The following is a 16,458-nucleotide window of genomic DNA, read 5'->3' as shown; positions in this document are numbered from 1 at the left end:
TGAATGATAAACAGATGGAAGGATGGATTGAGAGATGGATGAACTGATGGGCGATTGGACATGCAAATTGATGGATGAACAGATGTACAGATAGATGCAGATAGATAGATGCAGATGGATGGATGGATGGATAGATGAATAGATGGAGGGACAGATGGATGGATGGACATATAGGTGGACAAATTGATGGATAAATGGACGTATAAATGGATGGATGAACAGATGTACAGATAGATGCACTTAAATGGTTGGATAGATGGAGAGATGGAAGAACTGATGGATGGATGAATGAATGAATAAATCAATGGATGGACAGATGGATGAAGGATAGCGAGAAGGACGGATGAATGATAAACAGACTTAAGGGTGGATAGTGAGATGGATGAACTGATGAATGACTGGACATAATTGATGGATGAACAAATGTACAGATAGATGAAGATGGATGGATGGATGGATGGATGGATGGATGGATGGATGGATGGATGGATAGATGGAGGGACAGATGGATGGATGGACATATAGGTGGACAAATTGATGGATAAATGGACGTATAAATGGATGGATGAACAGATGTACAGATAGATGCACTTAAATGGTTGGATAGATGGAAAGATGGAGGAACTGATGGATGGATGAATGAATGAATAAATCAATGGATGGACAGATGGATGAAGGATAGCGAGAAGGACGGATGAATGATAAACAGACTTAAGGGTGGATAGTGAGATGGATGAACTGATAAATGACTGGACATACTAATTGATGGATGAACAAATGTACAGATAGATGAAGATGGGTGGATGGATGGATGGATGGATGGACGATACATGGATGAATGAATGGAGAGAAGAATGAATGATTGATAGACAGATGTAAGGATGGATGGAGAGATGAGAACTGAAGAACTGATGGATGGACAAAGACCTTGATGAACAAATGTACAGATAGGATGAATGGATTGACAAATAGACGGATAGATGGACAGATGGATGAACGTACAAATGGATGGATGGATGGATGTATAAATGGATAGATGAAAAGATGCACAGTTAGGTGGACATAAATGGTTGGACAGATGGGAAGAAGTGGGAACTGTAGGATGGATGGATGAATGAATGAATGAGTGAATGAATGAATGAATGAATGAATGAATGAATGAATGAATGAATGAATGAATGAATGAATGAAATGACATGGACGGATGGATGGAGAAATAGGGTAACTGATGGATGGATGGACTAACAAACTGATGGATGAACAGATGTACAGATTGATGAAGATAGATGAGTGGATGGATAGATGGATGAATAAAGAGAAGAATAGAGAAAGGAGTGGATAAATGGACAGATAGTTGGATGGAGAAAAGGGTGGAAAAATAGATAGAGAGATGGATAGATCAACGGATGGATGAATGAATGGCTGGATGGAGAAATGAGTGAACTGATAGATGGAGAAAAAAATAAATTGATAAACAGATGTACAGATAGATGAATGGAAAGCTGGATGGATGAAATGACAGATGGATAGTAGGACAGATGGACAGATGGATGCATGTAAGGATGGACATATTAATAATAATAATAGATAATAATAGCTAAACGAATGGAAGGATAGATGAGAGATGGGTGAACTGATGATGGATGGATGGACATTGATTGCTAAACAAATCATGGATAGATGGATGGATGGATGGATGGATGGATGGATGGATGGATGGATGGATAGATGGATGGGTAAGTAGGTAGGTAGGTAGGTAGGTGGATGGATGGATGGATGGATGGATGGACAGATGGATGGATGGACAGATGGATGAATGTATGGGTGGACAGATGGAAAGAATAATGGCTAAACGAATAGAAGGATAGATGAGAGATGGGTGAACCGATGATGGATGGATGGACATTGATTGCTAAACAAATCACAGATAGATGGATGGATGGATGGATGGATGGATGGATGGATGGATGGATGGATGGATGGATGGATGGATGGGTAGGTAGGTAGGTAGGTAGGTAGGTGGATGGATGGATGGATGGATGTATGGAGAGAAGGATGGATGGACAGATGGATGGATGGACAGATGGATGAATGCATGGGTGGACAGATGGAAAGAATAATGGCTAAGCGAATAGAAGGATAGATGAGAGATGGGTGAACCGATGATGGATGGATGGACATTGATTGCTAAACAGATGTACAGATAGATGGATGGATGGATAGATAGATAGATAGATAGATAGATAGATAGATAGATAGATAGATAGATAGATAGATAGATAGATAGATAGATAGATAGATAGATAGATAGATAGATAGATAGATAGATAGATAGATAGATAGATAGATAGATAGATAGATAGATAGATAGATAGATAGATACTTAGATAATCGGATGGATGGAGAAATGGACAGACTGATGGATGGATGGACAGATGGATGAATGCATGGGTGGACAGATGGAAAGAATAATGGCTAAGCGAATAGAAGGATAGATGAGAGATGGGTGAACCGATGATGGATGGATGGACATTGATTGCTAAACAGATGTACAGATAGATGGATGGATGGATAGATAGATAGATAGATAGATAGATAGATAGATAGATAGATAGATAGATAGATAGATAGATAGATAGATAGATAGATAGATAGATAGATAGATAGATAGATAGATAGATAGATAGATAGATAGATAGATAGATAGATAGATACTTAGATAATCGGATGGATGGAGAAATGGACAGACTGATGGATGGATGGACAGATGGATTGATGAATGGAGAGAAGGATAGAGAAAATTATAGATAAATGGATAGACAGATAAATGTATGCAATATTAAATGGTATGTTCCGATATAGTTAACCGGAACATGTTTTAAACATTCAGAGAACATTGTAAGGAGAATGTTTAGCAAAAGAGCTTAAAAGGTATTGTTGTTGATCCATTTAAACCATCTTCATAAACAAGCTTTAAAGGCTCATGTTTAATGTACAGGAAACAGCTTTCATCACAATAACCTGCATTTACCATCCCTGTGCTGAGAAATGGAGAGCTCCAGTCCTGTGAATAATCCCTTCTGTTATCATCACTACAACAAAACCAGGCAATTTGCTCCAAATGTACAGATATCACAACATCGCCGGCCTATAAAAAATAATTGAGCTATCATTGAGACAAATAAAAAGAGAATAAAAGATATTAATTATATGGCGGTTCTTCTAAAGGAAACGAATGGATAATTAAAAGCGGCTAGTGTCTTGTGATAAAGCGTTCCGACTGAATGGAGTCAGAAGTAAATGACCAAACACAATGAGGCTGTAATTGCTCATCCTGCAGTGATATTTCACAGAAGTGGCAGCAGAATATCCATTTTTGGGCCATTTCGAGGCACTCGATCAAACTGTGCTGCTTTATGAACATACGGTTATGAGAAAGAGACACAAACATCACAGATTTCCACAAATCAATCTGTCATGCAAATGAAGACGAGGGGTTCTGGGTTTAATTAACACTTCTGTCAGCACAGATTTCCCTTAGTTTTACTAAGTGCCCTAGTAACAAAATAACATTGCTCTAGCAACCAGTTAGAATGCTGTAACAACAACTCAGAATGCCCTAGCAACCACACATAACACCCTAGCAACCACACAGAACACCCTAGCAACCACCTTGAATGGTAAACCACCCAGAATTCCCTAACAACCTCTTTAGAATACCCTAGTAACCATCTGGAAAGCCCTATGACACAGAACACCCTTGCAACCACCCAGAATGGCCTAAAAACCACCAAAAATGACCTAGCAACCACACAAAATGACCTAAAAACCACCAATAATGCCCTAGCAACCACACAGAATACCCTAGCAAACACCATAAATGCCCTAGCAATCATTTAGAACGCCAAAACAACTAAAACATTGAACAACACCCTAGCAACCATACCGTGGCCTATTGCCCATACATATTGCCCTAGCAACCACACAGAACACCCTAGCAACCACCTCAAATGGTCTAGAAACCACCCAGAATTCCCTAACAACCCCTCAGAATCCCCTAGTAACCATCTGGAAAGCCCTATCACATAGAACACCATAGCAACCACCCAGAATGGCCTAAAAACCACCAATAATGCCCTAGCAACCACACAGAATACCCTAGCAAACACCAAGAATGCCCTAGCAACCATTTAGAACGCCAAAACAACTAAAACATTGAACACCCTAGCAACCATACCATGGCCTATTGCCCATACATATTGCTCTAGCAACAAGACAGAACACCATAGCAACCACTCAGAATGCCCCAGCAACCACACAGAACACCCTAGCAATCTCCTAGAATGCCCTAGCAACCACACAGAACACCCTAGCAACCACCTCTAATGGTCTAGAAACCAACAGAATTTCCTAACAACCCCTTTAGAATCCCCTAGTAACCATCTGGAAAGCCCTATCACACAGAACACCCTAGCAACCACCCAGAATGACCTAAAAAACAACAAAAATGCCCTAACAACCACACAGAATACCCAAGCAAACACCAAGAATGCCCTAGCAACCATTTAGAATGCCAAAACAACTAAAACATTGAACACCCTAGCAACCATACCATGGCCTATTGCCCATACATATTGCCCTAGCAACCACACAGAACACCATAGCAACCATCCAGAATGCCCTAGCAACCACACAAAACACCCTAGCAACCACCCCGAATGGTCTAGAAACCAACAGAATTCCCTAAAAACCCCATCAGAATCCCCTAGTAACCATCTGGAAAGCCCTATCACACAGAACACCCTAGCAACCACCCAAAATGGCCTAAAAACCACCAATAATGCCCTAGCAACCACACAGAATACCCTAGCAAACACCAAGAATGCCCTAGCAACCATTTAGAACGCCAAAACAACTAAAACATTGAACACCCTAGCAACCATACCATGGCCTATTGCCCATACATACTCCACTAGCAACCACACAGAACACACTAGCAACCACCCAGAATGCCCTAGCAACCACCTCGAATGGTCAGCACATATGTTTTTATGCAGTGGATGCTCTTCCAGCTGCAACCCATCTCTGGGAAACACCCATACACTGTCATTCACACTCATACACTATAGACAATTTATCTTACCCAACTGACCTATAGCGCATGTGTTTGGACAGTGGGGGAAAGCAGAGCACTGGAGAAAACCCACGCCAACACGGGGAGAACATGCAAACTCCACACTGAAACACCAATTGTGCAACTCTTGCTGTTAGGTGACAGTGCTAACCACTGAGCCACCGTGCTGGCGCTTTATGAACATAATGTTATAAAAAAACATCACAGATTTCCGTGGATCAATCTGTCATGTAAATAACGACGAGGGTTTGTGGTTTTAATTAACACTTCTGTCAGCACGTGTGATGCGATCTCTCAATACGAGCCTGTAAATGTGGGAACGTTCAGATGCACCGCTGAGGCCAGACCAAACATCCTCTCGCTGAAAACACACTGATAGCGCTCACCCGTGACCTTATTCTGCTCATTTGTCATGGACGCCGGCTGTTGCAGGTTACCAGTTTGCTGGAGTAGAGATGTGCTTATATGTCTTGGAGATCTCAAACTAAATCTATGCTACTATAAATCTGATGCAACTTAACAAAAAAATAAAAAAGTGTGCAAAATGTGTGCGATAACAATTTACACAACCAACACCAATCGCAAAGTCATTTATATGAATGTTTTGAATCATTCTATAGTCCAGTGGTTTTCAAAGTGGGGGTCGGGACCCCCCAAGGGGTCGCGGGACAATAAAGGGGGGTCGCCTGGTGATTTCCAAAAATCTATTTATTTATATTAAACCATAAAAATTACCATATTTTATCAATAAACTACTGAAGAGAAAAATTGTTGTTCATAGTTAATATATACTATATAGTTACTACAGTAGCTTATACAGTAGTTACTAGTTCTATTAGATTGCGACCCCAGGGGTAATTACATAATTTTAAAGACACACCAATGGCGTCAGATGCAGCAGATTGATTTTATAACATCAGGTTAAACTTTCTGGCACATTTACAGCTCTGATAAACATTAAAAAAAGAATAAACTAAGAATAAACTTGGGTCTATTGGTGTGTGTGCGTTATTGCATGCAAGGTTTCTGTATATATAACTACCTCAGAGGATATTGTGGGTCGCGAGTCACTAGCATTGTTATTTTGGGGGTCGCAAGCTAAAAAGTTTGGGAATCCCTGCTATAGTCAGTAGTGTAAAGTAACACATTACAAGTACTCAGATTACTGTAATTGAGTCATTTTTCTTAGGTATTGTAATTTACTCAGTAGTTTTAAAAATGTGTACTTGTACTTTCTCTTGAGGACATTTTTAGTGCAGTATTGGTATTTTTACTCAGCGGCGGACTTAGGCCCCGTTTACACTAATGCGTTTTCGTTTTATAATGCATAAGTTTTGCTACGGTTACGCCATCCATCCACACTACACCTGAGTTCTCAAGTTTCCCGGAAACGGAGCGTTTTGAAAACGCTGGAGGATCTGTTTTCATTCTAAAGCGCTGCTGCTCTGTCTCAGTGTGGATGAGGAAAAACGGAGACATCTGAAAACGGCTGCTGAGATTCGCTACCTGATTGGGGCTTTTGTGTCATTGCATATCCTTTCCTTATTCGTCAAGCCTCTATCACATGACTATAACGCATGGCTTTAACGCTACCGGTAGACAGTACTGTAAACAACAACATGGGCACAGAAATGGGAGCGTTGTTTGCACTATTGTCTGTTTTAGGCGCCATTGTGCAGTTATTCATTTGTTACGTTTAATAACAACTTGACTTCGTCGTCTGTCCACAAATATACCCTTTCTTGCTTTCTTTGCCATCGCGTTCATTGTTCAACCGGCGTTTGTTGACTAACAATAACCAAGTTTCGAGCGAGACGCATGCTTTCTGTTTATACTAGGACGCATATGCCCAGAGTGCGCGAATGGTCATGTGATATACGTTTTTGGTGGCGTAGTGTGGACGGAGATATGTTCAGAGACGCTAGGTGAAGTGCTAGTGTGGACGCGGATCATTTTTTATCTAAAACGCCGTTTTAAAACTAAAACGCACTAGTGTAAACAGGCCTTGGTGATTTTGGGGCCCTAAGCAATTCCAGCTATGGGGCCCTAGCATTTTTTTTTAAATAAATAGCCTCATTATTTATTTATTTATATGATTTTTATATGATATTAGAGTAGGTGTTCGCTTTTGTAAGTGATTTTATGTTTTAGAATAGAATATGTAATGTTCTCAATAATATTTGCAAAAGAAACACACTTCCTATATGTGCCATTTACATCTATTTTAATTAATATGTAAAGCGAGTGCATGTTTTTACCAAAACTAATATTGGATTTCATTTTAAATGCTTGTGCGTGTAAAACAATATCATTTCCTCAAAGAAATTATGGGGTTCTTCTCTAAAAAAGTAATTACTTCACCACATTTAGAGCATCGTTATAGGAATTGTACGTTATAACTATTGTGGTTCAAACAAGGTCCGGTGCTGACGTAATGGGGGCGGGTACTTTCGCTTTTCACTGCTGCAGCCCTCACCTATGCTGATGTTTAAACCAAACTAAAATCAGAACGATTTTCACATGGCAGGTTTTTACCTTCTTCAAAGATGTTGAAAGATCGAGTTATTAAAGAGAATATGTCTTGACATAATCCACAAAGACGTGACTTAGTAAAGCGTAAAGTCATGTATCAACTGTTGCATTAGTCTGAATGTAAATCCCCTCATCAGGCAGCGCTGGAGCAGTGTAAGAGAGCGGACCAAAGCGCATCAAACGAAGGTATTAACAAAAGAAAAATACATAACTTAAATGCTTGCATTTGTTGTAATTGCACCAGATCTGCGATGCACGTCCACAACTTCATGCATTGGGTTTAATTAGGCTGTCCAGTCTCTGTGTTCAGTCTGTTACTACAATACAGAGAGTGAACCAAAGCACATCAAATGATCAGTAATTAAAAGGGGAAAAAATAGAATCGATACATATTTCTATTAGACACACATCTGGGGCCTCATGTAAGAAGACTTGCGTGGAAATCTTACTAAAACATTGCGTACGCACAAAGCTGTAAATGTGCGTACGCAGAAAAAAATTCAGATGTATGAAACACTGCATACGCCGAATCTCACGCATATTCTTTTGTACATCTGAATGAACGTGAAACTGAGCGCACATGCACGAGCACAAAACTGCCTCCTCCCCCGTATGAATATGCTAATGACTCTACTTTGGCAAAACCCAACGAAAAAGCAACGGCAAAATCAAGCAAAAAGAGAAACTTTGAACAGAATGTGAATTGGAGGTGCTGCTTTCAGAGGTAGACCGGAGGAAAGCGGTGTTATTTACAAGTTTGTTCTCCGGAATTAACAACAAAAGAAAAAAATAGAGTGGGAGAGTTTAGCTGATGCGGTCAACACAGTTGGGTCTGAACATCACACTGTGTGCATTTAAAACAGAAATAGTGTGATTTATAACTGAAAAATGTTGCAGTACCTTTAGCAGTCTCAGTGGCGCACCTCATAAGAAGCATGTGATCATGTACTGACATGTTCGAGCATTAACTCGGCTGGAATCCAGCGTCTAATGAATTCTTTCTTTTTTTTCCCGCTACATATCAGATTTTGCCCACTATTTATCAAGAGAAAGACAAGTAAGAATCATTAATAAGTTTGTGCATCATATTTTATTTGCACATTTATTGAATGGAAATGTTTCTGATTCACGCATGCAAATTCATCTTCAGATAGTGTCTTTATAGCAATGTGCGTGCAGTAGATCGCTCAGATTACATTGGGAAAACAGGCGACCGCTGCAGATTGTGCTTTAATGTTTAGCTGGTCAACTGTATGGTATGGAAACCTTATATACCTGCTGGATGAACCCGTCTCATACAGCTGCCATTGCAAGGCTCAGACACTTTGTAGAGAGGAATTTAACACAACTGCCTCTAGGAGTCGCCAATGGAAATAAAACAGACACGCACAAAAAATGTGCGTACGCCTGCCAGAAAGCTGCCGTGAAGCTGCGCACATTCCCACGTTCAGTTCATTGTTAGTAAATCCAAACGTGAGCGATTCTGAGCGTGAAACCTGGCGTACGCAAAGTTTTTGTGCGTACGCAGCGTTGATACATGAGGCCCCTGATGCTTGTATTTGCACCAGCTCCACGTCAACAACACACGTTGAATTAAATTAGGCTGTTCAGTTCTTTACTTCCACTGTATCTGTTCAGCTGAGGGAACGGAACCAACCCTGTGACGTCAGACACAGTGATATTCCAACATGGCAGTGATGAATAATATATAATTATAACACACTCTACTTTAAATTACTATAGTATTTTGTCCATGGCTAAACTTTTTAACTACATATACATCTATGGAAAACAATAAGTGGAAACGATCTTGCAAGATTGTCTGGGTTTATTGTTTATGGATTAAATAAATGTTTGTTTGTTTGTTTGTTTGTTTGTTTGTTTGTTTGTTTGTTTGTTTGTTTGCTTGTTTGTTCAGAAAAATGATAACTTGTTATATAAGAAAATGTGTTCTTTTTATTTCAAATTAATTTCAAATATACTAAAATGAATGACTATTAAATACTTAAAATAGAGTAAAATATAACAACATGATGATAATAATAATAATAATAATAATAATAATAATAATTTTATATTTATTATTATTATAAATTTTTCATCATTTTATAATGATAATAATGATGATGATGATGATGATGATTATATGATTATCTTTATGATTATTTATTATTATGATTATTATTGCCATGATTTTATTATGATGATAATTATTACTGTTATTATGATTATTATTATCATTTGCGTTTCATGATTAAAATGACAATGATTATTATTTTTATTATTATTAAATGTTAATAATAATATATATATATATATATATATATATATATATATATATATATATATATATATATATATATATATATATATATATATATCATAGTGTATATATATACACACTCTCTCACACGTGTATATATATATATATATATATATATATATATATATGCACGTGTGAGAGAGTGAATATGAGAGTGAATGGGTGTTTCCCAGTTCTGGGTTGTGGTTGGAAGAGCATCTGCTGTGTAAAACATATGCTGGATAAGTTGGCGGTTCATTCCACTGTGGTGACCCCTCAAGACTAAGAGGACTAAGCTAAAACGAATGAATGAATGAAAATCTTTTGTGAACTGAGTGAGGAAAACTGCAAGAAAAAGCATCTAGAAGTGAATAAAGCCTGAAGAGTTGTTCTGGATGTCGCTCGACCTCTTTTTACCTTCATTGCTTTAACAGTTTTCAGTGACTGTGCATAACAGAAGTCATGCAGATTACATTACATAATGTACAGCACAAACCAAACGTCAGGTTAACATGATTTCTGAGTGATTGCACGTTCCAGTTTCAGTTTAAGTGTCAAACCTGCTCTTTCCTCTGCATTTTAAAGTAATTTCCACTGCTTTTAACCTGCTGCTATTCTTAATGGTAATTAAAAGTGTGTGTATGTGTGTAGCTGGAGGTCTGATCTCTGGAGAAGGGTGTGTGTTAATTGTCCGCCGCAGGAGAGACTCTTTAACCACACAGCAGGCCCTCAGATCCTCGACATCTCCTTGTTTTCATCAAAGAAAGCGCGCGCTGCGGGAGAACGCAACAAATCTGATGAGCAAAAGAGCCTGCTTTTATTTTTTCTGGAGTCTGGTGAGATGAACATCCCCGACGGAGAAAGATCAGCTGGAGATCGAAACTTTACCGCGCTGTGAAATAATATCAAACTGCAGGAGAAACGTGCAGAACACTGCAAATGACAGGCTTACTAGTTTCTACACTGTAAAAATGTTCAGCAACAAGGGGAGAACATGCAAACTCCACACAGGAATGCCAGCTGACTCAGCCGGGACTCGAACCAGTGACCTTCTTGCTGTGAGGCCACAGTGCTAGCCGCTGTGCCGCCCTTTGCTCATACATTGAGAATAACTCTATTAGTTCAAGCTGTTGATGAATCGTTTTTTATTTGTGGAAACGTTTGTAATGTGTGAGTATGCATGCTTAGTGGATGAGACCCAATATTTTATACTTGTCTAGAAAATGCTTCTTGATTTTGGAATTTGTTGACATCTGGACTAGAAACTAAAATTGTAAGATAAGAAATTTTTGCAATGAAATTAGACTGAGCATTAGGAGACAATCCTCCATCTACTCCATGCTTCAGACAAGAAATGTGATGAAATATTGGTGTTATAAAGCCATAGCCGGAGGCCAGTGGTCCAGACAGTGGCCCACCTGCTATCAGTACTGTAAAAACACTGAGAGCGATGACAGCTTTCCAATAGACGCGGCTCTGAATATACCCAAGAGCAATAAAACATTAACCTAATACTGCAGCACTGCGCTCACAGAGAGAGAGAGAGAGAGAGAGAGAGAGAGAGAGAAAGACTAAACATGCTCTGGTCCAACAGATGGGGAATATGGGGAACGTTTCATTTAAAGGGATAGTTCACCCTAAAATTTTAATTCTGTCATCATTTACACTGATATGTATCTAGGTCTACACCTCCGAGGCAGTAGCAGAAATACACTCACCGGCCACTTTATTAGGTACACCTGTCCAATTGCTTTTTTAACGTAAATTTCTAATCAGCCAATCACATGCAGCTCAATGCATTTAGGCATGCAGACATGGTCAAGACGATCTGCTGCAGATCAAAGTGAGCATCAGAATGGGAAAGAAAGGGGATTTAAGTGACTGGATTTTAACTTGGCATGGTTGTTGGCTGCTCTGAGTATTTCAGAAAATGCTGATGTACTGGGATTTTCACGCACAACCATCTTTAGGGTTTACAGAGAATGCTCTGACAAAGAGGAAATATCCAGTGAGCGGCAGTTCTGTGGGCGCAAATGCCTTGTTGATGCCAGAGGTCAGAGGAGAATGGCCAGACTGGTTCCAGCTGATAGAAAGGCAACAGTAACTCAAATAAGCACTCGTTACAACCGAGCTCTGCAGAAGAGCATCTCTGAACACACAACACGTCCAACCTTGAGGCGGATGGGCTACAGCAGCAGAAGAGCACACCGGGTGCTGCTCCTGTCAGCTAAGAACAGGAAACTGAGGCTACAATTCACACAGACTCACCAAAACTGGACAATAGAAGATTGGAGAAACGTTGCTGCTCTGATGAGTCTCCATTTCTGCTGACACATTCGGATGCTCGGCTCAGAATTTGGCCTCAACAACATGAAAGCATGGATCATCCTGCCTTGTATCAGTGGTTCAGGCTGGTGGTGGTGGTGTAATGGTGTGGGGGAGATTTTTAGGCACACTTTGGGTCCATTAGTACCAACTGAGCATCGTGTCAACACCACAGCCTACCTGAGTATTGCTGCTGACCATGTCCATCCCTTTATGAGCACAGTGTCTTCATCTTCTGATGGCTACTTCCAGCAGGATAATGCACCATGTCATAAAGCTCAATCATCTCAGAACATGACAATGATTTCACTGTACTCCACGGGCCTACACAGTCACCAGATGTCAATGCAACAGAGCACCTTTAGGAAAATAAATAAACAACATCCTACTTAATAATAATAATAATAATAAAAATAATAATAATATTAACAATAATAATCATCATCATCATCATCTATAATATTAAAAATATTATAATTGAAGTATGATTTTTTTCATTTTTAATAAATAATAAATATTACATTTCATTTTATAATAAAAAGCCTCATTATTTATTTATTTATATGATTTTTTATATGATATTAGAATGTGTTAGTTTTTGTAAGTGATTTTATGTTTTAGAATAGAAAATGTAATGTGTAACTTCTCAATAATATTATTAAAGCAAACACAGGCTCTATGTGTGCCTTATATTTCAGTTAATATGGAAAGCGAGTGCATGTTTTTACCAAAACTAATATTGGATTTTATTTTAAATGCGTGTGCTTGTAAAACAATATAATTTGCACAAAGAAATGACGGGCTTCTTCTCTAAAGAAGGTTACTCCGCCCAGTTTAGAGCATCATTATGGGCGTTTTACATTATAACTAACATGGTTCAAGTGATGGATCTGCAACAGAGAAACTACAGGTTTTGGGAAATATTCATCACTACATCGTTCTTTTTCCAAACGATGCATTGTACTATGATAATTCAGCCGCGAGTTACGTTGTTGTTTGGGAAACGCACCCCTGATTGGGAATATTTCATATCGAAATTAGTTTACAAAACTTCCCTTAGTGTCAAGGCTTTACAATCAAAAGTGTCATTATAATGGAAGTCAATGGGGCAAAAACAAAAGGGAAGTGTAATTTGGACAATACACAAGACACATTTTTTGATACATTTACATTTAGTCATTTAGCAGACACTTTTATCCAAAGCGACTTACAAATGAGGACAAGGAAACAATTTACACAACTATAAGAGCAACAATGAAGAAGTGCTGTAGGCAAGTTTCAGGTGTGTAAAGTGTAAGAAGCAAAACATTAGAAATATATAATAAGTTTTATTTTTTTTACTTTTTTATTTTTATTTTATTTTAATTTTTATTTTTTTGTACAGTTAGTGGTATATCCAGAGAGGCAATTGCAGATCAGGAAGTGTAGTGGAGACTAAATAGTTGAGTTTTTAGTGGTTTCTTGAAGACAGCGAGTGACTGCCGTTCTGATGCAGTTAGGGAGTTCATTCCACCAACTGGGCAGATTGAATGCGAGAGTTCGGGAAAGTGATTTCTTCCCTCTTTGGGATGGAACCACGAGGCGACGTTCATTCACAGAACGCAAGTTTCTGGAGGACACATACATCTGCAGAAGTGAGAGCAGATAAGAAGGAGCAAAGCCAGAGGTTGCTTTGTAAGCAAACATCAGAGCTTTAAATTTGATGCGAGCAGCAACTGGCAGCCAGTGCAAACGGATGAGCAGCGGAGTGACATGTGCTCTTTTAGGTTCATTAAAGACCACTCGTGCTGCTGCGTTCTGGAGCAGCTGAAGTGGCTTGATAGAGTTAGCTGGAAGCCCGGCTAGTAGAGAGTTGCAATAGTCCAGTCTGGAGAGAACAAGAGCTTGAACATATGAGCATGTTCAGATAGGAAGGGTCGGATCTTTCTGATGTTATAGAGTGCGAATCTGCAAATTCCAAGGCTTTTCACCATTTTGGATGCAGTAATGGTTGCCCCATCCATCTGGATTGAAAAGTTATGGTGTGGAGTCGGGTTGGCAGAAACTTCAAGCATTTCCGTTTTTGCGAGGTTAAGCTGAAGATACATTTTTTGTCTCCTGAAAAAGCACCACATCCTCCCTATTCAAAAATAAAGGCACTTAAATCAAATCACGATCAGAAGAGTATTTTTTTTTTCTTGGGAAACTTCAGGAATAGTCGAGCTCGGGCAGTGCAGTCCTTCTCCCCGTAATGCTTTCTGATTTTTCAGCTCAGGTGGGATTTCTCTCGACACGTCGCGTTTCGTGTGATGTGCACTGAATGAAAACGCAGGAGGGAACACATATGGCGCAGGAATGTCCGACTTGATTCCCAGACAGCTGATCCCCTTTGAAAGTCTTGGGTCATAAATTAAACATATGCATTCTAATAACGCTGCGCTGGGAACACGTGCAGTATATCCTCACGCTTCCGCACTGCTTTTATGAATGATTCTGCTCAATTTGTTTCAGCATGAAAGTGACGAGAGATGCATGTAAAAAGCGTAGAATGAGAAATACAGTGATCAATGCTGAAGATAAAAATAAAATGCTTTTCCTACTCTGAGTATATGTCTCGTTACTGTAGACCAAATGGCTAATAACTCCTAAATCAAGAAGCAATTTCCAGACAAGCGGAGAATATTGTTAATTTCTCAACAACCAAAAAAAAAAAAAGAGTCAAAATTAAGAGAGTTTTTCCTTTTCTTTTACTTATTCTGATGGAAACTCACTTAATGTTATTAAACAAATAGTATTCTTTAATATTCATGTCGGCTTAGTCCCTTTATTTATCAGGGGTTGCCACAGCGGAATGAACCGCCAACCTATCCAGCACATGTTTATATCCAGCATCACTGGGAAACATCCAAACAGACTCATTCACACTCATACACTGGACAATTAGGCCTACTGTAACGGGGAGACTGACACGGAGGGATCCATAATGCAGTATTTATTAAGTCACACTTTACTTCACAAACAACACGCACGAATGTGCGAACATACAACATTAACAGCAATGAAGGTGGTAGGGCTGGCAGCTGACAGACACAATGAGTAATTTACCAGGCATGGGTCGGAGACAGGCGGCGTGATTCAGAGTCCGTGTAACAGGCTTGGGTCGAGGGCAGGCAGCGAATATCAGAGTCCGTGTAACAGGCTTAAAGTCATGGGCAGGCGGAAGGCAGAGCAGAGTCAGGAAACGGGCTGAAGTGGTTCACAGGAGAGCAGGCAGGAAAGACCGCTCAGTAATGCTGGCCGAGGCTAAACAAGACTTCGCAACGACTGTGTCTGTGAGGACTGCTTATAAAGGGTACGTGGGTCATTAGCGGGATGAAGATCAGGTGTGCTGGATCAGTGTGAAAGGATGATGTAATGCTAAAAGTCCGGAGATGGTGGCCTCTGCTGGCCAGCGAGGGGAATGACTGGGACCGAGTCGGTGACACCTACCCAATTCATCTTTGGACTGTGGGGGACATGGAGAACATGCAAACTCCACACATAAAAAGCATGAAAGAAAAGCATGTTGGCATAGTGCTTACCTCACTGGCATATTATTTAGCACAGGGGTCACCAACATGGTGCCCGTGGGCACCAGGTAGCCCACGAGGATCACATGTGTTGCCCGCAGGCCTGTTCTAAAAATAGCTCACCGTAGCGCCACTTACCAGTAAGCTTCATCTAATATAGAAGTAATCATTTAAAAATGATAATCATATAAAAATAAAGTGTTGCACATTGATACATTAAATACAGGGTATTTCCTGCCCTGTTAAATCATTGTTGATAACTTTTGTGAGAATTATTAACATGATCAGTGTCTTCACATGGATGAATATTATTAATTATTACCAAAAACATAAAGTATAATTAAAAGTAATTTGAGCAAATTTGTTATTTGAGAAGTGTTTATCAAACTGTTAGCCCTCCACATTAATCGGTACCCAAGAAGTAGCTCTCAGTTTCTTAAAGGTTGGTGACCCCTGATTTAGCATGTTAGCATTTAGCACCGGGTTCCCCAGTTTTCTCCCACCGTCCAAAAACATGCAGCTTAAGTTAATTGACTAATCCAAATCAGCACTATAGACATGCTCCTAGTCAGTAGTTATCTCTTAAGAGTGATTACTCTCTGTTCATTAGCTACTAA

General features: G+C 39.5%; 1 protein-coding gene across 1 annotated transcript in view; it reads right to left on the bottom strand.

Moving 5' to 3' along the window:
• Nucleotides 1–2,135: 2,135 nt before the first annotated feature.
• Nucleotides 2,136–16,458, bottom strand: part of LOC147842497 (uncharacterized) — a 118,057-nt gene continuing 103,734 nt past the window's right edge. The window contains exons 5-6 of the mRNA XM_087264040.1: nt 2,532–2,714; nt 2,136–2,382 (exon numbers count right to left, since the gene is read on the bottom strand). Coding sequence (XP_087120166.1) covers nt 2,188–2,382; nt 2,532–2,714 — 378 coding nt within the window. The 3' untranslated portion in view covers nt 2,136–2,187. The remainder of the gene's footprint in view (nt 2,383–2,531; nt 2,715–16,458) is intronic.

Source organism: Danio rerio, chromosome 8 (genome assembly GCF_052040795.2).
Source record: "Danio rerio strain M-AB ecotype USA chromosome 8, GRCz13ab, whole genome shotgun sequence".
Classification (NCBI taxonomy): domain Eukaryota; kingdom Metazoa; phylum Chordata; class Actinopteri; order Cypriniformes; family Danionidae; genus Danio; species Danio rerio.
The sequence above is the reverse complement of the archived record's forward strand: the minus strand, read 5'-3'. Positions and strand labels throughout refer to the sequence as shown.